Raw genomic sequence first — 22,105 nt, forward strand, 5'->3', positions numbered from 1 at the left:
TCCCGGGCGAGACTTCAAAATTATCTTGGACGTCGCGATACTCTCTTGGGTGTAGTGTACCGGAGAGTGTGTGACTCGAGGCTTTATTGATGGTCTTTCTCTAAATTTGTAGAAAATACATATTTTCATTTACACCTGCTTTCCAATAATTTCATCCCTTTCATTCGCATGATCGAGAACGACATGTATAGAGGCCATTATTCCTTTTTGCCATTTTCTCCACAGCCAGCGACCTATGAAAAGGTGGGGGATAAGCAAAATGGTCAAGTGATGAGCCCCGGGGGAATTCAAAGGTTCCTGTGGACCCTCTCCCCGCCCCCGGGTCATTCTCAGGACATTCTCATCTTTGCTTTCTTCCTGGACAATGTCAATTTTGACGATGAATTAGTTCCTGGCGCAATTGCGGGGTTTCCATCGCAACTTGTAATTCGTGATGTCACCTGACGAGAAAATGAAAAAAGCGCCGCGAAAGCATGTCACCACCGCCTGTGTGCCATGTCGCGAGAGCAAGATCAGGGTATGCGATTACCCGAACGCGGGGAAGACAATGAGAGATCTAACTCAGCCAGTGTGACGGCGCCACTCCAAATTGTCAAAATTGCCAGCGCAAGGGCAAAGAGTGCAAGTACCAACATGGCGATGACAAGCGGAAGTAAGTACTTCCTGTTGAGGTGTCAATTCAAGTGGCGAAAATGGCAATGCGGCATCGTGATAATGTTCCGAGAGCTAATCGGTCAATCAGGGTGTCACTCCGAGCAGCAACAGAGTTGTTCTCGGCCAGGATCGACCAGCTATGTCACTTCATTAAGGACCAGGGGCTAGAGCCTCCGTCCATGAAGCCAGAAGATGAAGCTGGCATGAACAGGGTTCTGGACACTCTTCAGATCCCGCGCGGGTTCGCCCAGCCCACAGAAAATGGCGAGAAGCAGTCTTCCGCCGAGCCTAAAGGCCCTGTGGCCTCTGGCCAATCTCCATCCCAAAGCCCACCTGCCATTAGCCCCAAGGGACCAAATCCGACCGACATGGTTGCATCGGGCCCCTCCCCGGCCCAGGATACTGCTTCTAGCGGACAGTTTCCTTCGCCAGAGGGCTGGAACCCGTTTGGCATGGTCCGGGGAGCGTCCGACAACCAGAACTTTGTCCACTGGGGTTTCACACTGCCCACAGCTGAGAGCTTGGACACCATCTACGCCAATCTCAATGGCGGGCCAGGAGGGCCTGGTGCACCTGTCATGGCTGGTATGCCTGTAAACACAGACCTAAGCCCTGACAGCTACCAGCTTGGGATGGACATGTCGCAGCAATTGGGTGTTTCGATGGGCGGGGTTCCGCACATAGGGGACCATGATTCAGACAGTGGAGAAGAAGATGAGGCTGAGAACGATGTCATCGAGCAATTGTCTAACCGAATCGGCACCTTGAAGATCGCGGGCGATGGTCATCTGCGGTTCTACGGTGCAACCTCTAATCTCAATCTAGTGGATGTATCCGCCACGCAGCAAAGGCAACGACCGGATGCACGCACGGTGCGCCACGATGGCCAAGATATCCTCAATCACCTCCGGGTAGGCCAGCCAGTTGATCAAGCTCTCGAGGATCATCTCGTGGAGCTATATTTCACCTGGCAAAACCCTAGTACATATATTGTTGACAAAGACATGTTTATGACTGCACGAACGAAATGGCGCAACGAATTTGATGACACTGCTTTTTACTCAGAGGTTCTCACTAATGCAATGTGAGCCCTTCCTACCACGAGTCACGGTTCAGCTAGCTAATCTGTTACAGGTGCGCGATCGGCAGTGCCTTTGAGGCACGATACCATCCCACTTTCATCACATTCCCAAAGTCTCTGTCTGAGTTCTTTGCAGACCGAGCCAAGGCTCTATTGGAAATTGAACTCGACTCACCTTGCGTGGCCACAGTGCAGGCCCTGGTTATCATGAGTTGCCACGAGGGCGCGTCAAACCGTGATGCACGCGGTTGGCTATACAGCGGTAGGTTAATGTCACAAGAAAGCACCAACTCTCATTTTCTAACGGAATCCAGGAATGTCGATGCGACTTGCCTTTGATCTTGGTTTACATTTGGATATGACAAATTATGTCAATAGGGGCGAGATCACTCAAGCTGAAGCTGACGTGCGCCGTGCAGCATTTTGGGGAAGCTATGTGGCCGATCAGTGAGTCTCGAAGCCTGCGTACCGGAGTACCACTAACAAACTCAGCTTCTGGGGCTTTTACTTGGGACGTCCATTCCGAATGAATGCTGGGGACGTTAGCGTTCCCAAGCCTGCCTCATCTTTGGGTCCTGAAAAGGAAGACAATTGGCGTCCATATGGCCAGCAAGCTTCCCACGAAATTCTTCAGAACGGGCTGAAGAATCCCACTGAGTTGATCTGTAGACAATTTGTTGTCTTGTGGGAAATGATCTCTCCAGTTGGACATATTCTGTGGGTGTTCCAGTCCAAATTTTATGCACTAAACTGACTTGCCCTAGATACGGGTGCTCTGATATTTCTCGACACGACCTGCAACGAATAACGTACCAAGTGACTGAAGATCTATTTGCTTGGAAAGCAAATCTGCCTTCTAGTCTCCAAATTGACTTGGACGATGACACGATCCCAATATTACCACACCTGATGATGCTACAGTAAGTCCGCACTGCCAATCAGCATGCAAAGCATACCCTGACCTCCAACAGTATGCAATACCACCAAATCATCATTTTCTTCCACCGCCCATGGCTCTCAAAGAGCTACATCCAACCCCGAAGCCCTCGCCAAGGCCCAGGATATCACCATGCGCGGCGTATGTGCGTTGAGTCTGCCACCGCCGTCGCCCGCCTTCTCCACCTCTACGAAAAGCATTACACCTTCCGACGAATGAACAACCAAGTTGTCGCAATCATCTTCAGTGCTGCTCTCATGCTTCTCTTTGTCACAGTATCAGGCTCCCCAATGAGTCCAGGAAAACAGGGCGACAGCTCAACCTACCCACGCAGCACCGAGATGGTTGCATATCTCAATCTGTGTTTCCGTGCGCTCGACGAGCTAGGGCAATCTTTCGAGAACGCCAAGCGAACCCGTGACTACCTCGTTACACTCCAGCGACGCTGGCAGGCGCACATGCGCCGCTCAGGCTCTTCAAAACGCCAGATCAACGGCACAAGCTCGATCTCCATGTCGCAGCAACCTCCCGTGCAACACGGTCGTGCTGTTACTGCACAAGGCGTGGATGTTTCTAGGAAGAAGTCCCGCTTGTCTGTCTCTGAGATCCCGTCTCACATGCCTTCTGGGGTGCAGCCGACGCAACCACCTCTGGGACACAATCCATTGCCTCAGTACCAGCAGCAGCCATCTTATCAGCAACAGCCGTTCCCTGTTTCAAACTCTCAGCTAGGTGATTTGGATTGGATACGGAATTCGGATATTAGCCTCCTGTCCGAGGCTCAAAACGCCGATCCTGTCAATGGAATGGGTCAGATACCTTCGCCACAGTTCCAGGAGGACTCGAAGATGCTCGCTGAACTGGGCGATATTGATGCATGGTGGGACTCACCTAATGATGCCCCGGGTATGGGTGGATCATTGTAAAAGTGGGAGCGATGGAGTCTGGATAAACTAGATTTGGGTATTTCGGCCTACAGTTCACTTCTTGATTGTATTTCAAGGTTTTCCTTATTATGTTCCATCAATTTTTAATCCACTTCTTCCATGGTTCCTTTGAAGACATCATCAAACCATTTGCCCGCTTCGACATTGTCAAACCCATCAACCTTCGACAAGTTGACCTTGCGCTCGGCAAATCCTTTCTCTCGACCCCAGAAACAAGCTCTTCGCATTGCAGATACCATCTCATCAGCCTGTCTAGCAAGAACAGTAGACCCTGTACCCGACTCCTTCGCTCTCGTCACCGGCTTTACCGACGGCTCCCTCTCCACAGCAGACACGTTTCCATAGCCGCTTGCAAAAACCCTAACCCAGGGCAACGTCAACTCTAATCGCCCAATACCCTCGTCAGGGCCAGACCATGTATCCCCACTAAGTCCATAATCGAGTCCGTAAGGCGGCCACCGAGAAAGCGCCTTCCGGCGACGAGTAGCAGTCGCAGCAAGCTCATCTACCTCCTCGCCATCCGCATCGGGGTACTCATCTTGGTCCCATATCAGACCATCGGATGCAGTTTCCGTCGTCGTCGGTGTATACTGCAGCACCGGAACCGGATACTCCGGTCCTGTCAGGTACTGAGGGAAAGCGCGCGGCACGTCCCGACCGGCAGAGCGAAGGAATAGAATCGGGGAAGCGAACGAGTCAAAACAGCGCTCTGGCGTCGCGAAGAAGCGGGAACGAGCTTCAAGCAGTGGGACCAGGTCACGGGGCGCAGCCTTTCTTCGCTGTCGCTTGGGTTTGGGTATTGTCTCTGTGCTTTCGGCCGTGTCTGCATTTGTATTGATATTCGCATTTTCGCGAACGCAGTATTCGTCCAGACTGGGCCAGTCACAGACAGGGTCTAGAGCGCCGACAGATTTGATACATCGGGCTTCTGTTAGAGCTAGCATCAAAGCTAGAGAGCCGCCAATGTGAGTACCGAAGACTGCTAGCTGGGCTGGTTGGAGGTTTGTCTGGATCCAGTCAAATCCAGCTAGCGTGTCGTGCACAGGTGTTGGGTACTTGTATGAATGTGGTTCGGAGCTGGATGAGTTCGTAACTTGATCCGAGACGTCGTCTGACTCTTGTGACCCCGGGTCTATCTTTCGATGTGACTGGGAGCGTTTTCTCATCTCTCCAAGCCGATAATTGACTGTAACCACTATGGCGGAGGCCGTAGATGCCAGTAGATGCTGGGGCGATTCGCCTGTGCTGGTCAAGGAGCCCAATTCTCCAATTGCCCGACCATCAGCATACGGCATCAGAGATACATCGTGTTGGGTGATCCTGAGATCAGATCCACGAAACAAAGGTCCCGGCGGAAGATAAAGAATTACATTAGGTTTCTCGGACAGTCCATGGTCCGGCTTGCTCAGCGCGCTCGGCCGCGTAATTCTGGATCAGTAAGTATGTGTAGACTTTAACTCCAAAACAAATCTTCGGAATTTGTTAATTACCGGAGTGATATAGATCCGTTGTTCCCAATAGGGAGGGAAACAGTCTCATCAGTGCAGTTGGATGAGAATGTGGAATGGCTCGCGCGTTGAAAACACGCGACGACAAGCCGACTTGCTCTGCAGCGATTTGAAAAGAGGGCTATGCCGCGTGTGGGATAGAGCGCAACTCGCATAGCACCATTCGGGCTTTGGTAGGATATACGTGAGGTAAAACAGAACTTTCTCAAGGTCGTTAGGAGTTCGCGTTGTTATGCGTGAGGTTATCCGTGACTGATCAGCGCCTTAGAAATCAGGTTGTATATGTACCGTCAACCACATTTCCGTCGAAAGTTCTTCTATTTTACTATACTTGCATCAGATGAGAGTATACTGTAAATATAGCATCGCGTGTCGTATCGAGAGTTCTGATAATCTTGGAATATCATAAGTTTATCACCGTGCCCAGGTGCTAGAACCCCCGAGGTCGGGGGAAAACGGTTTGGAAGACTTTCCTGGAAACACGACTTCTTTCAAGTTCCATGGGTCGATTAATCCCTAGAATTTGGATTCAAGACCTGGAGGGAAAACTGCAATTCAGCAGACACTGATCTACTCATTCCAAGGTTGGACTTGTCGCCTATCTTTCTACTCTCTTGGTAAGCATTTTGAAATCGGGAGAATCTAAAGTTCAATATATATAGGACAAACGTGAATTCACAAAACCTCCCAGATAAATACAATGAGAACGACAACCTCGGCACTGACTAGGTACTACTTCAGTTTTTCGACGAGTACGAATCCTTTTGATGAGCAGTAGCTGACGCTGCAGGGTCATCCCGATCAAGAGCAGCTTCAGGAGTTTTCTCTAGCACTGGTCTGATGACCTGCAAGCTCAATGTTGGATCCTTGGAGTAGACTCGCAGACCAACGACACAGACAGCATTCCAAGGGTCAACAGCCAAGTCCTCTTCTTCCATCGAGGGCTGGACCTTGACCTCCGACTCCTCTGGAGGCATATCAACGTCGCTGTCAAACTCAAATCCTTCCAACAATTCCAAATCACTGGCGTTCAACCCATCAGTGGCAATACGAGCGTCCAAGCTAGGCCGCGGAGACTCGACACCCCGTTTCCATCCGTTGCTCGCGTGCTCTGCGTGGAGTCCCTCGCCGCCATTGACGTGGATCGTCGGCACGGAACCGCTTGCATTCTGCACTCGGTTATCACTGTTGTCACTCGGAACACTGGTGAGATCGATTGGTGATTCCTGGACAAGTCCGTCTGCAAGGATCTGGCTAGGCACGCTGTCGCGCTCAGAGCCTCGTCCAAAGGTACTGCTGCTTGGGGTGTACGGGGAATCGCCCGGGCGAGCAGCGTCCATGCGCTCTCGTCGGGCAGACAGCTTTCGTTGACGAATCCACTCTTTCTGCATATCTTTCTTGGTCTCTTCACGCAGCTTCTTACGCTGCGCTCTCTTGAACATCTCATTTTCGCATTTTTCTTGCTCAGTCTCCCCAACCAGCCCCTTGGCATGTGCGAGATCGTATGAAAGCCCGACTTGCACGAGCTTCTCTCTTCGGGTAGAGGCGACTCGGCGGACGGTGTCTTCGGTTGACTCCACACTTTCGTGACGGAAAGCTGTGATTTTCATGAGGACGTGGTAGTGACCCGGGTCAAGATTGATCTCCGCATTCACGGATCGGCCCATGAAGTGGCTGCTGTGGCTGCGCACTAAATAATCTTCTTCGCCTTCCTTTTGCAGGCGGAACTTCAGCACGAAGCTGTATTCACCTGCCAGTCCCTTGAAGTACCGCGTGTCAAGCTAAACTTGTTAGCTAGGATTTGTACCAAGGAAGGTGGACAAGACGAACCTGCGACAAGACAATCACAACTGGACCGCTTCGGGTGACATCCATCATGAACTTCGTGCTGTGGTAGTCCGCAGACCAGGGAACATTTAATGTCGTCCATTGCTGGGCGATGATCCACTCAGGTCCAAAGAGGCGAGTACGGTCCAGGTGCTGGTATTTTCGCAGAAGGTCTTGATAGTTGATCCAAAAGAACTGTTGGGTGTCAGTAACCCGTTCCCAGTGGATGAAGAGAGATACTCACGCCATCGTTACCAAACTTGTGACCTAGACGCTCCATCCACTCTGGTGTCCATTCCTTGGATCCATCACCCCAGGCACCATGCCACTCTTTCCGACCCCATGGGTTTCTAGTTTCTGTTAGTATGATTAAATAAATCACAGAGGAGAGGGCTTACCTGAGTCTCAATAGACGATGTCCATCAATTTCCCGAGCTTCCATGATTGAATATGAATGTTGTTCTGAGATGCCCTTGCGATCTCTCGGGGGTCCTCTGTAATGAGGGTCTAGCCAGTTGGAGAACAAACCGGTACCACAGCCAAACAGGAACTCCTTGTTCACTTTCATAAGCTCCTCAGTCCAGAATCGATTTTTGTTCAGAATGTTGCTGGACAGGATCTCAGAGGTAACTCCGCCAGTGAGATCCTCGATCGCCTCGCCAACAAAGCCACCTTCGATGGCGGAATAGTCGCCATGGGCTTTGGCAAACGCCTTCTCTAGTAGTGGCAGCCATGTTTCATTCTCGTCGACGCATTGCGCGAAATACAAGGCCCTGGAGCCCGTTTGCAGAACGCGTTGATACTCCTCTTCCGTATGATTGATATCGTCCCAGAGTGGTCGCTCGTCCACTGATTCATCGTAGTCTGCAGCGCGAAGGTAGAGCTTGTCATCAACCATGCACTGTTGCCACTCGCCGTCTGATAAGGTCAATATCATATTTTTTGCAAGGCAGAAGTAGCTGCTTACCTCGATGGAAGACAAATCCATAAATTCCCACGTCTTCATTGCGCGCAACGCAGATCTTCTCGATTAACTCTTCTTTGTTGCCCATAGTACACAATGCAGCCATGAGCCAGCAATCACCGTCGTATCCTTGACGCACATCCGATGCTGTCGGTCCATTGACAAAGAATTGTGGGTTATCAAAGATCTCCTGAAGAAATGTGAGCTCTTGTCCATTGTATACCTACTTCCTTACTCTAGCATGATGCACTAACCGTAACACGTTTGACACCCCGAGGCCTCATCTCCTCATTTGGGTTGTCCAATCCATCGAGATAATGTCTCCGACCTGACTTCAAGTCGAATTCAATGTCAAAGTGTGGATCGGTGTATTTCTGATTCACGCGCTCGCACTCCTTCACAATCCGATCAACGGATTTGATGCACTCGCGCCGCGCTTGCTCATATGATTTGGCAGCCTCGTGTCCGTGGATCGGGCCACTTGGAACACGCTTGGCCCTTGTCTTTGCATATAGGTTGTCTGGAAGGATCGTGTTGATCTTTCCAGGATACTTTGAATTGAACTGCTTCCAGAACTGTTGGACAGATTCCTGGGGTGGTTGATTGCGTGGCGGCCGGCTGTTGGACCGCGATGAGCCAGGGGCTACAGCGTAGCGCATCTCATCGTCAAACTCCATGGTTGATAGGTTTTGTGGCTCTGAGCTCAGTGCCTCCGTGATCTTTATATTTTTCTGTAAGCGCGGAGGTGGGGGGTGTCGGCGGCTATTCTGCTTGAAATCACACTAGCCAGGACAAGTTTGACGATCGCGTTTGAAAATAGAACAGGAAATGGGAATGCGATGGTTATAAGAAGCCTGAGGACATTCGCCAAATCCCCCTCTTTCTACACGGCGTGGCCGAGCCGAAACATAGCCTCAGCTGTCAGATTCGTGCACTGATTGGCCTCGTATTGATCCCCATAGGGGGGTTCATTATAAGGCTGCATAGTGCAGTGGACTAGCCTCGAAATGGGCGAATGAGGACGCTCAGCGCAAAGAGCGCTTCGGCCCCCAATACTTCCAAGGTTGTCAGCCCCCTCAACGGCCCCCACGGACGTGCATTCTGCAGCTGTGCCGTATTCCTAGTCTGAGAATAGAATAAGCATGCAAATGCCGAAGGGCGGAATCAGGGAAAAGGCGTCGAAACATTTATTAGCTTAGACTCCGTGAGGCGCAGCTCAGCTCTGACATCGGTCTTGGGTTTCATCGGCGATTCATAACTTTCATTATCATTTCTGGGCTGAGGCTGAATGACACAGTCGTACCACTTTGAAGTATCCATACAGAGCTAGCATATGCTAGAAATGGGTATGTACGCCTGAAATTCATGACTAAAGCACTTCGTATCCGGCCCTGGAGTAAACCCGCCCTATCCCCATTGAACGCCGTACATAAGAAAATAGCTTCGAAGAAATTCCCAATCAACAAGATTACAGAGAAAAAAGGATGAAACCATCACTTTAGTTGTAGCCGCTGTTTGGGGTACGGCCAGAGTAGTACGCGCTGCCGTTGCGGAAATACGGGTGGGAACAGGCCTGCTTGGCTGAGAGTCTGTGTGCAGGGTCATACTCGAGCAGAGACTCCAAGAGCTGACAACCGGCCTCTTCCAGCCCAGGAACAATCTCGACGTTGGGGCGCTTCCACTTGGGGAACGTGGCTTTGTAGTCAGGGAAGGAGGTCACGCCGGGCCAGATGTCTTCGCCGGGGGTACCCAGGATGCTGTCATCTTGTTAAATTCAATCTTTCCACGGAATGGTTCCATTCCACTTACCGGAAAATCTTGAAAATCTCATCAATTTCAGAGTCACCGGGGAATAGAGGCTTGCGCGTGCACATTTCGGCGAAAATAGCACCCACAGACCACATATCAACACCGGTAGAGTACTGGCGTCCACCCAAGAGAATCTCGGGGGAGCGGTACCACAATGTGACGACCTGATCACAAATTAGCAACGCAACAGAAAAGATTGATCCTCGATGCCTACCTCATGAGTATATGTGCGAAGGGGAACGCCGAATGCTCTTGCCAGTCCGAAATCGGCCAATTTGAGGTTGCCCTCACGGTCGATCAACAGGTTCTGAGGCTTCAGATCACGGTGAAGGATACGGTGACTGTGGCAGTAACGGATTCCCTCCACCAACTGAGCCATGAACTTCTTGACCATAGCATCTCCGAGGCCGAGCGTGGCACCGGCCTTGAAGCCATCGGGCAAAGGCTTTCCACGTCCACCATCACTGACTGGCAGCGCTTCCATGTATTTCTTAAGATCGAGATCGAGGAATTCGAAGACGAGGTAAAGTTTGTGACCGTCGGCGTGAACGATGTTCAGCAATTGCACAATGTTGGGATCGTGCATTTCTTTAAGGAGGGAGATCTCGCGAATAGCGGTGCTGGGAACACCTTCATCTTCTGCTTCGAGGCGGATCTTCTTTAAGGCGACAATCCGATTGGGATGGGTAAGCTCCTTGGCTTTGTACACCACGCCGTAGGTGCCTAGGAAGTACCAACGCGTTAGTTGGCCTGTGGAAGCGCACAAGTAAACAACCCGCGACGACAGCACATACCTTCACCAATCTTCTCAATCTTCTGGTAATTATCCATAATTGCTAATATCCGGACCCTTCTGATAATTAGAAACCACGAAAAAGAAAACGGGTGTCGAAATGCAGATCGAAAAATGTCCGCCAAGAAGATTTTGTAGGGGAAGCGAGGAGGAGTCGGTAGACTTACAACTCCAATTCAGGTCTCTGAAAACAACTAGAGCAACAGGCTCTTCAATTTCCACCCAAGGATCAAAGAACGAGACCTGTTGAGAGGATGACGCAAAAATTGGACGGTGGGGAGACAAAATTGCTCTGTTTGTTGACAAAAGACCCCGCGTCTATCACCGGGCGGTGAGGTGAACGCGTTCACTCTTTGGTACGGCCCTCTTCCACAGCTCCATCTATTCACAATGGCTCAAATCAAAGGATTGAGTGCGTATGATCGCCCTCCTGATCCCGTGAGGCTTTGTTATAAGAAGTATTCCAAGATTGCCGTGTCTGACGTTGACGATGATCCGGAAATCCTCGACCTCCAACGACTAGATCGTGACCGACTACCGCATGGAGTGACGGTTGCGCAGTCGATGTCAAGCCAGGATCTGCGGCTCGCATTCGATGATTTCATCCGTGGAGGTCATCAGACGGCAGATGAGCATGCTCCCCTTGCTGAGAACATCCCGGTCTATGCTCACAATTCAATATCCGGTTAGCATTATTTGCCTGGGTTAGAACTGACCCCCACAGGACAAGCCCGTTCCTGACTTACTGCCAGGTCTCTTGATGATCCCTGCTTTGTTTCCTCCCACCGTTCAGATTGAATTGCTCTCACGCCTCTTCCACCGAGACCTGCCCCGCCCTGAGCATCAGACAAACCTCCACCTCCACTACGATGTGACGTACCCCGAGAATGCGGAAGAAACACAGATGCCCAAGTCTTTCTTTGGAGATGATCCTACTCGAACATTCGAACCCAAAGATCCAGAGGTACACAAGCCCGTGTCAGTTCAGAGTCTGTTGGAGAAGAAACTGCGCTGGGTGACACTGGGAGGGCAGTATGACTGGACAGCCAAGGTCTACCCATCCGGACCTCCGCCTGAATTTCCCCCGGACATTGCCAAGCTCCTCCATGCCGCGTTCCCTAACACCACAGCACAGGCTGCCATCTTGAATCTGTACTCAGCTGGCGATACGCTCAGCGTGCATCGTGACGTGAGCGAGGACTGTGACGTAGGACTTATCAGTGTGAGCTTTGGCTGCGACGGGCTGTTCTTGGCTAGCCATGATGATGGGAATGGCTGCGAGATCATTCGGCTGCGGTCCGGCGATACGGTCTACATGAGCGGTGCCTCGCGTTTCGCCTGGCACGGGGTACCCAAGATCTTGCCTTCGACCTGCCCTGCCTGGCTGGCCGACTGGCCATCCTCGGGGGATTCAGGCCCCGGCATGCCGCCAGGTCCCTACGAGATGTGGAAGGGGTGGATGTCTAGCAAACGGATAAACCTAAATGTTCGACAGATGTCGAACCCTGAGGAACCTGCAGCTGAAACAGAACCCGTCTGAACGTAGCGCTCCAGATGGCATAATAAAATTAGTAACATTAAACCCAGTCCACTCGTGTATAGCTCTCGATGGAGCCCTCAAGCCTGGCGCACGCATACCCTCGAAATGGGCGGGTCAGTCCTGCGGCATATCCTATACATACCGTCCGCGGATTGGGGTTCCGCACTGTAAACCCCACCGGAGTAAACACCCGGCCAGCAGATAAACAACCCAGAGCCGAAAGGAAGATTGCATCCCAAATCAAACGTGAATTCCTTCGTGTAAGAAGCCGTCGATAAGCCTGTCTCCAATTGACCCCCAACGACCCCAACGACCACCCATGCGACCCCGCACACCTTGATAAGCACTTCGGGAATATAACTACCTCGGAAGTATACGTTTTGTGCCACCCTTTTTTCAAAGTAAATCAATTCACAATGACTGGAACCTGGCGAGAGCAAGGTGAAGCTAAGCGCCAGTCAACCTTGAAATTGATCCCCTCCAAATGGCGATTGGAAGATCCCATCCCTCCAGCTACAGAGCTGCGCGATGTGACTGGAGATTATATTCGACGGTTCCTCACCGCGCGTGAGATCGAGATCACAGAGACAGACGCAGTGGATATAAGCAGTCGCACTACCACCGGTACCTGGACATCTCTTGAGGTCACAGAGGCCTTCTGCCACAGAGCCGCTCTTGCTCATCAACTCGTACGATCCAACAGCCCGCACTCTAAACAAAATGCCCCACATCAGGAAACCCGATCTGACCTTTATATTCCAGGTCAGCTGTCTTCACGAGATCTTCTTTGACGCAGCCATTGAAGATGCCAAACGGCAAGACGAACACTTCGCAAAGCACAAAGCCCCGATCGGTCCACTGCATGGCCTGCCAGTCAGCCTTAAAGACCAATTCCACATCAAAGGCGTTGAGACCACCATGGGCTATGTTGGTTGGGTCAATACCTTTGAAGGCAGACCGAACGATCCCCGCAGCAAGACCGAGGAGAGTGAGCTGGTGCGTGAGCTGCGGTCTCTAGGCGCAGTTCTCTACTGCAAGACCAGTGTGCCCAGCACCCTCATGTCTGGCGAGACCGTTAACAATATAATTGGCTACACATGGAACCCCAAGAACCGGCTCCTGTCCTCTGGCGGCAGCTCAGGCGGTGAGGGTGCTTTGATTGCACTGCGTGGCTCCCCCGGCGGCTTTGGGACCGACATTGGAGGCAGTGTGCGTATCCCTGCCGCTTTCAATGGTTTATATGGGCTCCGGCCCTCGGCGGGTCGGATCCCATATCAAGGAGCGGCCAATTCAATGGATGGCCAGGGAACCATCCTGTCAGTCATTGGACCACTTGCCCCAACGGCGAGGTCATTGACGCTGTTATTCAAGGCGGTTCTTCAGCAGCAGCCTTGGCTCCATGATCCCCTTGCATTTGAGCTTCCCTGGCGGGATGAGATCGTTGAGAATACCAAGGCGTTGATTGCCAAGTCTCAGACCGATCCGTCAACATTATCCTTCGGTCTTATGAAGTATGACGGCGTTTGCCCTATCCATCCCCCGATTGCTCGCGGTTTGGACATCGTAGAGAAAACCCTCCAGCGACTGGGCTGTCGGGTGATTGAATGGAAGCCGCCGGCGCACTCAAAGGCAGTGGAACTGGCCGTAAGTGATCGCATGACTCCGCAGAGTAAACATACTGACAAGCAACAGCGTGTGATATATGAGATGGATGGCGGACTTGACTTCAAATATCAATTTGGTCTTTCCGGTGAAAGTCAAGCTGCGCAAGTGATTGTACCCGAAAATGGCACCGAGCTTAAAGCATCGGAAATTGCCGCACTCAACGTCGCCAAGCGCGAATATCAGAAAGAGTATATCGATTACTGGAGCAGCACCGCCGAGCTGACAGGCACTAGCCGTCCTGTCGATGCATTCCTCTGCCCAGCAGCACCACACGCGGCAGTGATCCCGACTCAGTACAAGTACGTTGGGTACAGTGCTTTTGTCAATTTGCTGGACTACACCAGTATCTCGCTGCCGGTCACTTTCGCGGACAAGAAGATTGATGTGCGTCCTGCTGATTGTCAGAGTGACGATACTGGAAACATCCAGTGGGATTGTAAGTTGAATTTGCCACCGCTGTGTTGATTCGGTACTGATGATTGAGTAGATGACGCTGAGACGTACGATGGTGCCCCGGTGGGAATTCAGTTAGTAGGAAGACGGTTCTCAGAGGAGAAGATATTGACATTGGCCGAGTATCTGGGTGGAGAGATTGCTCGATATGGGAATTGAGCCGGTAACTTGTACACACAGCATATGACAGCGATTCAATGATGAACCTCAACTTGAAAGCCCATTCAAAAGAGAGAATAAAAAATATATATATATAGTCAGCTGTTCCTGGACGGTAACACTGAATGAATGAAGGATGGATATCTTCCAAGTTTTGTAACGAGGACAATGATATAGTGTGAGACAAGAAAATCAATAATCGACAGAACAAATAAAAAACGGGATATCATAGCACACAGACGCCTTGACAAACACGCGCGATCTAAAATTACATTCCATGCCCCTAGCCCCGAGATGGAGGCGTCTGTCCCGAAGGAGCAGCAAGGTTGGATAGGTGTGGAGTGGAGGAACCCCATGGCTTGGTGACTGCATGAGGGGGTCCGGACTCAGGGACATCCTCTGAACCATTCATGAGCCTAGGGCGTTTGGCTGGTGGCAACCCACTTACTGAGGGCAGGGCGCCAGGCGGGCTGCGTGGATCTGCATAAGAGTGGGGCGAAGCATAGTGGGTGGAGGACGCAGGAGTAGATGCAGCACCTACATCTGGACTTCTAGTGGCCGCAGATTGTAGAGGCCGCAGACGGTTCGGGTGAGAGGTTGTGTCTTCACCCGGCCGCGGCGGACGGATATCAGGGCTCTGCTGGGGAAGACCATGATCTGAATCCCCCAATGGGCTGGGATTTCCTCCATAGCCAACTCCGATCCGACCCATGCCCTTATCGTGCATCACGACGCGCTTCCATTTGGCGACCACATTATCATAGTCCCATCGTGATGAGGTGGGGTTTATATGGCTGTCCTGCGCATCAAGTTCGCGCGCCACCTGCCGGGGCAGGGGTAATGTATCTGGCGGAAAGAGGGCGAACTCGCGGGGCCATTGGCACGACCCGAGGCGCTCGACTTGCGCCCGGAGTTGGTTGGCTTCTTGTTGTACCCTGGCAAGTTGCTCGTCCGAGGACTTGCGCTTCTCAGCCTCGCGTGCAAACGCGCGCATGATTTCTAGCTGCCACGCCTCGCTACGAGTATCTCGTGGGAGGGAGTTCCAGTGGTTAAAGGCAAGATCCAGATGCCGAAGACTGATGTCTTCATGCTGCTGCGCACTGCGATAAATCAAGCTAGCGTCTACCCCATTATTTCCGTGCCTCGTGTGAGGCGCTGAAGTCTGGTCAGCTCTTATCTGGTCCTCTTGCCACTGTGCGACCTGGGATCGCAGTTTCTGTCGGACTATGTCGACGTATTCGACACCCGGCGGCTGTAAAGGGAACGAAGAGGACGAAGGAAAGGGGCTTGTCGCGAACAGGCTCGGCGGGGGAGGCAGCAACTGCAAGCACAGAGAGGGGAAGGTCTGGGATTGTATATCGAAGTCAAAGGGAGATAGCCGAGGTCTTGATCGTACACTAAAATTGAGTCAGCCGGTTTCTGAAGATAAGCGATGGCGAGTGGTGGACGCACGTTGCTGCCTTGATGTTGTCAAGCACTTCGCGCAAGGCCAGTTCCAATGCACGCATGGTATCCGGGTTGTTTGCGCTGGCCCCTCGACTCGCATAATCAGGAAGTTGCAGCGAAACATTGCGAGACTGTGAAGGCGTGATGCGAGGCCCATCTGGCACGCGATTTGGGTTCGGGATATCATTGATCACCCCCGTGGCGTGCCAGGTGGGCGTGTTGAACATCATGCGCACTGGAGCATCGCGCGACTTCGAGGCCGAGTCTGCAGCTGCAGAGGGGTCCACAGAATCCCTTTTCTGGCTTCGTTCCGGACTCCCTTCTGTCTTCCCCGCAGACGTCCTGGCCTGCCGCCTAGTAATGCCACTTCGAAGTCGCCGAATTTCCTCCACGTCGTGTACGCCGTCCGGTTTCTTCTTAAATAAAAATTGGTCGAGGTGTCGGCCCAGGGAGGAGGAGGTAAAAGCTTGAGAGCAGTATTGACATTTGCGGTCTTTCGCTGCAAGGTTGGCCTTCGAGTCGTCGGCAATCGAGCCTTCCCGAGCGGGTTCCTCCTTCATGGCGCTCACAGTAGCAGCTAGATTGGCAAGACTTGAAAGATTGGGACTAGAGCATAGCAAAAAAAGATGCGCGCCCAAAATGTCAAGATCCAGGATCCAGTGGCAGTTGGTAGTGATCGACCCACGAATCAAGTTCTGCCCATACTAGACGTCTGACCGCCAATTCTACCGCCACTTGTAAGCACTGCCTGCACTACTCCGTACTCCGTACCTCCACTACCTCCACTAGTCACCTCGTGCCCCCTGGGGTTAATGATCGGGGCGGTTTTGAGATAAACATATGGCGACAATCAGTTATTGTGAATCAAGTCAGGGCTTCAACATTATTTGCACATATCACACCAGCCTCAAAATGGACGTCGAAAGACTTTCGCTCGCCTGTCAAGGATCTGTCTAGTCAAGCTAGTCAAGCCCTGGTGCCGTGAACTCGATTTGAAAGTGAAGCAGAACTTTGAAACATGCATATTGACTTTTACCTTCTTTCTCAACTGAAACCTGGAAAAAAATGCAGGAACATCAGAACATTAGGAATGATTAAGGTGGAAGTCTGTCGCCCTGACCGTGTCTCTAAGAAGCGAAGTACCTAAACCTACTAACTAACTACTGCGTTGTTTCTTTGTTCCTTGTCTTCCGCCTACTCAACCAACGCTTCATTCCAGCGATGCCGTGCAAATGTAACCATGAGATGAAAAACACCAGAGCGAAGTTGAAGATGATGTATCCCCAGAAGATGCCCTGAGATGGTTAGTCCAAATTGGGCAGCAAACTTGGAAGGGACCCAGGCACTCACGTAGTTTCGCCATTTATGGGCATAGAAGATATTGATTCCTCGGGACTATCAGTGTAACCACCCCAGTCAGTAAGTTGAATGTTGTCATCTCTGTAAAGTGGGAGCGAAACACGAAACTCACAAATTGATCTCCAGTGGAATATTGGCAGTAAGAGCACAATCCATCACCAGCATCTTGGACATAACCTCCAGCCTGCCGAGTATATGGTCCTGCATATTCTTCGCATGTCATGCCGGCTGGAGCGCTGAAGTAAGATTGCTCTTTGTCGAGACAATCTACTGCAACGTCGTGCGTCACTGCACTGACAAACCCTTCCAGCAAATAATGGAACGGCGTCAGCCAGTACATCCAAGACTGCCAGAAGTGTGGGAGGGCGGCGTAAGGCACGACAACGCCGCAGAATGCAACGATGAACGTGAAAAAGGTCGGAACAAGTAAACTGGCAAACAGCTCATTGGGCGCAAGTGCTGCTATGAATTGGCCGAACCCAATGTAGTACACTTCAAATTGCATGAGAAGCATCCAAACATACGCACTGCGGAAAGAGTCTCTTGGGAACCATACTCCCCAGTACCTTTTGCATGTCAGATGATTGACAAAGCTGTCTGATTTGAAATTGACTCACCAGCAGTTGAAATAGATTGAACCAGCCACGATTGAATATGGAAGCTCCGGAAGTATCGCGCTCGTGACAAAAGCAGGCCAAGAGTAAATCTTTGACTTGGACTCCCGGGATTGATAGAGATTCCTCAGATGTAGAAATCTCGGCTGTAATTGTTGAATCAAAGGTGGGCAAATTGTCAGAGTCATGAATACAGAGAACAGCCTTGACTGCATGTCGATGTAGCTGTTTCCAAGATGCCAGAACGTGAATGTATTGAACAAACCGGTGAAGATATGAAGCATCATCTTGCCCTACAATTGAATTGACGTTTAGTAGAGATAGACTTTGAGCAATCCAAGTCACTCACAATGATATAGTCCCTTGATCTCCAATATGAAACAAAGCTCCGCTCTGTAACTCTGGTGATTTGGGTCCATAGCGGCATGGCGTACTCCCGGTCATCATTGATCTTCTCATTTTGAGTGTTCCGGCGTGAGCTGACAACATTTTCGATATTTTCCTGGAGCTGCTTTGACTCTGGGGAATTGGCCCACACTTCGGCCCAATCCTGTCCATCATAGTCGGGATCGCCAGCGCCAATGACTTCCAGCATATACTGTATGACATTAGCATCTCACTTGAAACGAGCACCAAACCAAAAAATACCTCTGCTGGATTTTCGTGTGGAGAGCATCTTCTCCCGCCATTTCGTTCGAAGAATTCGATCAGCGTTTTCGAATCGTTCCCAAGGGGTCCATTGTAAACAGCTTGCCCACCGCTCTGAAGCAGCACCAAGTCGTCAAAATGCTCAAACAAAACAGCCGATGGCTGATGAATGGTACAAAGGACTGCCTGTCCGGCATCAGTTAGCCGCCTCAGGAAACGCACAATGTTGAACGCGGCAAGCGAATCTAGGCCCGATGTTGGCTCATCAAGAAACAAGAGTAGTTCGGGTTTGCTTGCAAGTTCCACTGCAATGGTCAGGCGTTTTCGTTGCTCTTGATTAAGTCCCGATCCCGCAGATCCAACTGTGGCGCCTGCAATGGATCGCATCTCCAGAAGATCAATTATCTTCTCACAATAGTCGTACTTTTCCTGCAATGGAACCTCTTTGGGCTGGCGCAGTAGAGCAGAAAAACGGAGGGACTCGCGCACAGTAGCAGTTGGCTCATGAATATCCATCTGCTCGGCAAAACCAGTCGCCCTTTGGAAGCTCTTCGGGAGAGGTCTTTAACCATCAGCAGCCATCCTCTAAGCGATCATGTGGTAGGGCGTGTAATCTTGCAATCTTACCTCCCATCAACCAAAAAGCTACCAGTAACAACTCCAAAATTGATTCGCTGGGCGAGCGCATTCAGAAGAGTCGTTTTCCTGCTTCAGCCTTAGCGATATTCAACAGATTGGAACATGTCCTCTCACCCTGCACCAGAAGCACCCATCAGCGCGGTAAGTCGGCCCGGTTTGACGTATCCTTGAACATTTTGCAACAACTTTTTCTGTCCGCCCCTATATGGGATGATATAATTCACATCTTGCCAAGTGAAGATTGCTGTGTTGGAGATGGATGAACTCATGTTCGGAGATTCGTCAGAGTCTTTTTCCTGGGTGTGGTCTTGGTCGCTGTTATTGACTTTAGACTCCTCGTCTTCGGATTTCCCCGGGTTTATAATTGCATCTCGAACCCCCTGAGGAGCTTCGTTTCTTTTGAAAACCGTCACCGAGCTTCCTCCTTTGTTAGGCCTTTGCATTTCCATACCCAGCATCGTCAAAACAACGAAAAATATGAACCATCCAATGATGATCCCGAAGTTACGCCACAGATGGGCCCTTGTGTAGGTAAAAGCCGTGAAGATATAGTTGGAACCGTCAACAACCAATGAGTCGGGGGAGGAGCCTTGGATTGCACAACTTTGATGCCCAGGAGATGCATTTGGGCCATCAGGAAAAACATATGGAGGCTCACACTTGATCGCGAGGCCAGCAAATTCGTTTGCCATGAGTCCTTCGAATGCATACTGGACTGGGTTAATCCATATGAGCCATTTGAGCCATGGGTGCATCTTCCACGGTGGAATCAGATATCCTGCTTATGTTTAGTACACGGCGTCATATCAATGACAGTGATATGTCTGGTTTTACCTGTATACACAATCAAAGCCTGGATGGCAACACCCGTGATACGTGTAGCTTGTACAATGTTAGTAAATTTTCCAAATGCCTTCTCCTTGTTAACATACCAACATCCAATGATGCACAAAGAGCTCCGAGGGATCGGAAAAATGAGTACATGGTCATTGTAAGTGTGAAGATGAACAGAAGATTGATGAAGAATTGCGACGGTGTTCGGGAAAGGTTTGCCATGCTAGATGACTTTAGCTCGTACCTAGTCTGGACAGCTAGTGAAACTCACAAATACACAACGATGTCAAAAAGAACAACTTGGACAAACACAAGTGGGACGTCCACTACAACCTGCGCGAGCGCATAGGCTGCAGGGCGATAGAAAGAGCTAGCGATCTCGTTAGACTGGCATTGCGCAAACGTCATTGAGGACTCACAAGCTCTTGTGCTTCATCAATATCGGTCGACTTTCGAACGCGGCCGTCAACTCAGCCATTGCAAGTAATGCGTTGAACAGGAGAATAAAGAACATGACACCTCCCCTCGTGAACACGCCACCGCTTCATCTTCGAGTCAGCAATGCTATCACAAAATGGTTTAGAAGTAAAGACTGACCTCGTATCAGGTAGTGCATAAAAAAGTGATCCGACAATCAAGGCTTGGAAGGTGATGATACTCCATTTACCAATCACGGTTGCTCGATCGCCAACCATTATCAAAAGTTGACGATGCGTGAGAAGTGCAACCTGCTTATAAAAGGGGATTGTGAAGTTTTTATTCTTCATCTGGCCCCTGACTTTCTCCTTCTCATGCTTTTGAGTTTCAACCTCCCTCTCAAAGCTTTCGATATCTGCAAGATTGGCTTTGTATATCTCACTTTTGCGGTATGCGACTTCAAATTCTTCTGCTGTGCGGGGAATCTGATTCTCTGAACCTGGTCGGGCGCGTCTTGCGTGTGGATCGCAGACAGAAGTTAAAAAATCGGGAGTCGTCCAACGCGGAGGGCATTCAAAGCCCAGGGTTTCGAAGTAGGCTTTTGCTTTGTCGCCAGGACCAAAGAAGCAGCATTTTCCATCTTCAATCATTATCACTTTGTCGAAAAGATTGAACAGGTTTTCTGATGCCTGGTAGAGGGCTACCACGGTGGCGACATTGGCAGTGTTCGTCAAGCTGCGTAGACTTTGGGCATATTCGAGTGCAGTACTGGCATCCAAGCCCTTGGTTGAGTTGTCCCAGCACTGAGTGCTAGCCTTTGTGATCATGGCTTCAGCTATTGATGTTCGCTTCTTCTCGCCCCCAGAGATTCCTCGGATTAGTTCATTGCCGACTCTAGTGTCAAGAGCGTGTTCAATCCAGAACAACTTTGCGATGGCGGAGAGAAATGTCTGCTGATAATCTGTTCGACTTTCACCCGGAATCCGTGAGGCTTTATCGGGGGTGCGAGATTTAAGGGCAAACAGTAAAGTATCTCGCACGGTCAAAGTTGCATAGTGGAGGTCATCCTCGGGGTTGTAGGAAACTAACATTCTCAGTGACTAGTCACTGTATGGGCAGAGAACACTTACCTTCCGACCTATACTGCTTTGCCATGGTCTCTGAGTCTGTCCCACCATATTCAACAATACCATCAATAGCTTCATAGCCAGCTCTCTGATTTCCGAGAACTTTCAAGAAAGTAGAGCAACCAGATCCAGGGCGCCCGAGAACGAGCAGCATCTCCCCTGGGCGGACGCAGCCCTTTTAAACTTGTTAGCCAGTGGCATTCTTACGAGGTATGTTAATTCTCACCGTGAAATCATTCAAGATTGTTCGAATTGGTGGCTTTGCGACACTGGTTCCGTTCCTTCCTCGTGTCAGAAGTCGCTTGATGAGGCGTGGTAGCCCAAGAAAGATGTCCCCGTTGGTAGGCTGTAGAGCAGCCCCGAGGCCCGCGCCTTTGACGGTGAGACCTTTCCAAATGACTCCAGCGTGTCTTGTCTTTTCTTCTTCTGAGTTTGCCTTGCGCTCCTCTCCAAACATTCTTGATATGAGCTTCTGGATTTGAGCCCAGTCCTGTCCCTCATGGCCAGAAGCATAACTCTTTCGGCTGGAAGTGATTCGAGCCGTTGCTGCATCGCTCAATCCATCCTCCGAGGGATGATGATCCGAGGGTGTGGATCCACTGCGGATTGGAGCAAAGGATTGTTGTGACTTGTGACTGCCCGGCAGAGAGTTGGCGGAAGAGGCGCTGTCGTGGGACATTTCGC

The 22,105-nt window shown here is 50.8% G+C and overlaps 8 protein-coding genes across 8 annotated transcripts; 3 read left to right on the top strand and 5 right to left on the bottom strand.

The window, feature by feature from the left end:
* Positions 1-433: 433 nt before the first annotated feature.
* Positions 434-3,598, top strand: N7506_000553 (transcription factor domain-containing protein; the record flags this gene model as incomplete). Its single annotated transcript, XM_056949849.1, has 8 exons — positions 434-517; positions 570-652; positions 743-1,738; positions 1,789-1,997; positions 2,050-2,182; positions 2,228-2,452; positions 2,500-2,655; positions 2,707-3,598. 8 exons carry the CDS (start codon positions 434-436, stop codon positions 3,596-3,598), a joined length of 2,778 nt encoding a protein of 925 aa, XP_056815764.1.
* Positions 3,599-3,702: 104 nt separating this feature from the next.
* On the bottom strand, positions 3,703-5,282 carry N7506_000554 (uncharacterized protein; the record flags this gene model as incomplete). Its single annotated transcript, XM_056949850.1, has 2 exons — positions 3,703-5,047; positions 5,110-5,282. The coding sequence occupies 2 exons, from the start codon at positions 5,280-5,282 to the stop codon at positions 3,703-3,705; spliced, it is 1,518 nt and encodes a 505-aa protein (XP_056815765.1).
* Positions 5,283-5,864: 582 nt separating this feature from the next.
* N7506_000555 (uncharacterized protein) lies at positions 5,865-8,595 on the bottom strand (the record flags this gene model as incomplete). The annotated part of the gene is made up of 6 exons (XM_056949851.1): positions 5,865-6,908; positions 6,958-7,149; positions 7,199-7,304; positions 7,353-7,872; positions 7,922-8,108; positions 8,173-8,595. 6 exons carry the CDS (start codon positions 8,593-8,595, stop codon positions 5,865-5,867), a joined length of 2,472 nt encoding a protein of 823 aa, XP_056815766.1.
* Positions 8,596-9,416: 821 nt separating this feature from the next.
* On the bottom strand, positions 9,417-10,558 carry nimX (cyclin-dependent serine/threonine-protein kinase CDC28; the record flags this gene model as incomplete). The annotated part of the gene is made up of 4 exons (XM_056949852.1): positions 9,417-9,675; positions 9,728-9,891; positions 9,942-10,450; positions 10,522-10,558. The coding sequence occupies 4 exons, from the start codon at positions 10,556-10,558 to the stop codon at positions 9,417-9,419; spliced, it is 969 nt and encodes a 322-aa protein (XP_056815767.1).
* Positions 10,559-10,910: 352 nt separating this feature from the next.
* Positions 10,911-12,060, top strand: alkB (oxidoreductase, 2OG-Fe(II) oxygenase family; the record flags this gene model as incomplete). Its single annotated transcript, XM_056949853.1, has 2 exons — positions 10,911-11,205; positions 11,273-12,060. 2 exons carry the CDS (start codon positions 10,911-10,913, stop codon positions 12,058-12,060), a joined length of 1,083 nt encoding a protein of 360 aa, XP_056815768.1.
* Positions 12,061-12,476: 416 nt separating this feature from the next.
* Positions 12,477-14,337, top strand: gmdA (putative general amidase GmdA; the record flags this gene model as incomplete). Its single annotated transcript, XM_056949854.1, has 4 exons — positions 12,477-12,749; positions 12,823-13,704; positions 13,753-14,161; positions 14,213-14,337. The coding sequence occupies 4 exons, from the start codon at positions 12,477-12,479 to the stop codon at positions 14,335-14,337; spliced, it is 1,689 nt and encodes a 562-aa protein (XP_056815769.1).
* Positions 14,338-14,620: 283 nt separating this feature from the next.
* Positions 14,621-16,343, bottom strand: N7506_000559 (uncharacterized protein; the record flags this gene model as incomplete). Its single annotated transcript, XM_056949855.1, has 2 exons — positions 14,621-15,734; positions 15,790-16,343. 2 exons carry the CDS (start codon positions 16,341-16,343, stop codon positions 14,621-14,623), a joined length of 1,668 nt encoding a protein of 555 aa, XP_056815770.1.
* Positions 16,344-16,943: 600 nt separating this feature from the next.
* On the bottom strand, positions 16,944-22,100 carry N7506_000560 (putative ABC transporter; the record flags this gene model as incomplete). Its single annotated transcript, XM_056949856.1, has 15 exons — positions 16,944-17,078; positions 17,134-17,178; positions 17,255-17,708; positions 17,760-18,049; positions 18,106-18,354; positions 18,405-18,966; positions 19,032-19,109; positions 19,158-19,821; positions 19,878-19,925; positions 19,976-20,100; positions 20,149-20,247; positions 20,297-20,419; positions 20,475-21,378; positions 21,425-21,596; positions 21,648-22,100. 15 exons carry the CDS (start codon positions 22,098-22,100, stop codon positions 16,944-16,946), a joined length of 4,401 nt encoding a protein of 1,466 aa, XP_056815771.1.
* Between the last annotated feature and the right edge of the window lie 5 nt (positions 22,101-22,105).

Source organism: Penicillium brevicompactum (assembly GCF_028827555.1).
Source record: "Penicillium brevicompactum strain IBT 35665 chromosome Unknown utg000001l_segment0_segment0, whole genome shotgun sequence".
In the NCBI taxonomy this organism is placed as follows: domain Eukaryota; kingdom Fungi; phylum Ascomycota; class Eurotiomycetes; order Eurotiales; family Aspergillaceae; genus Penicillium; species Penicillium brevicompactum.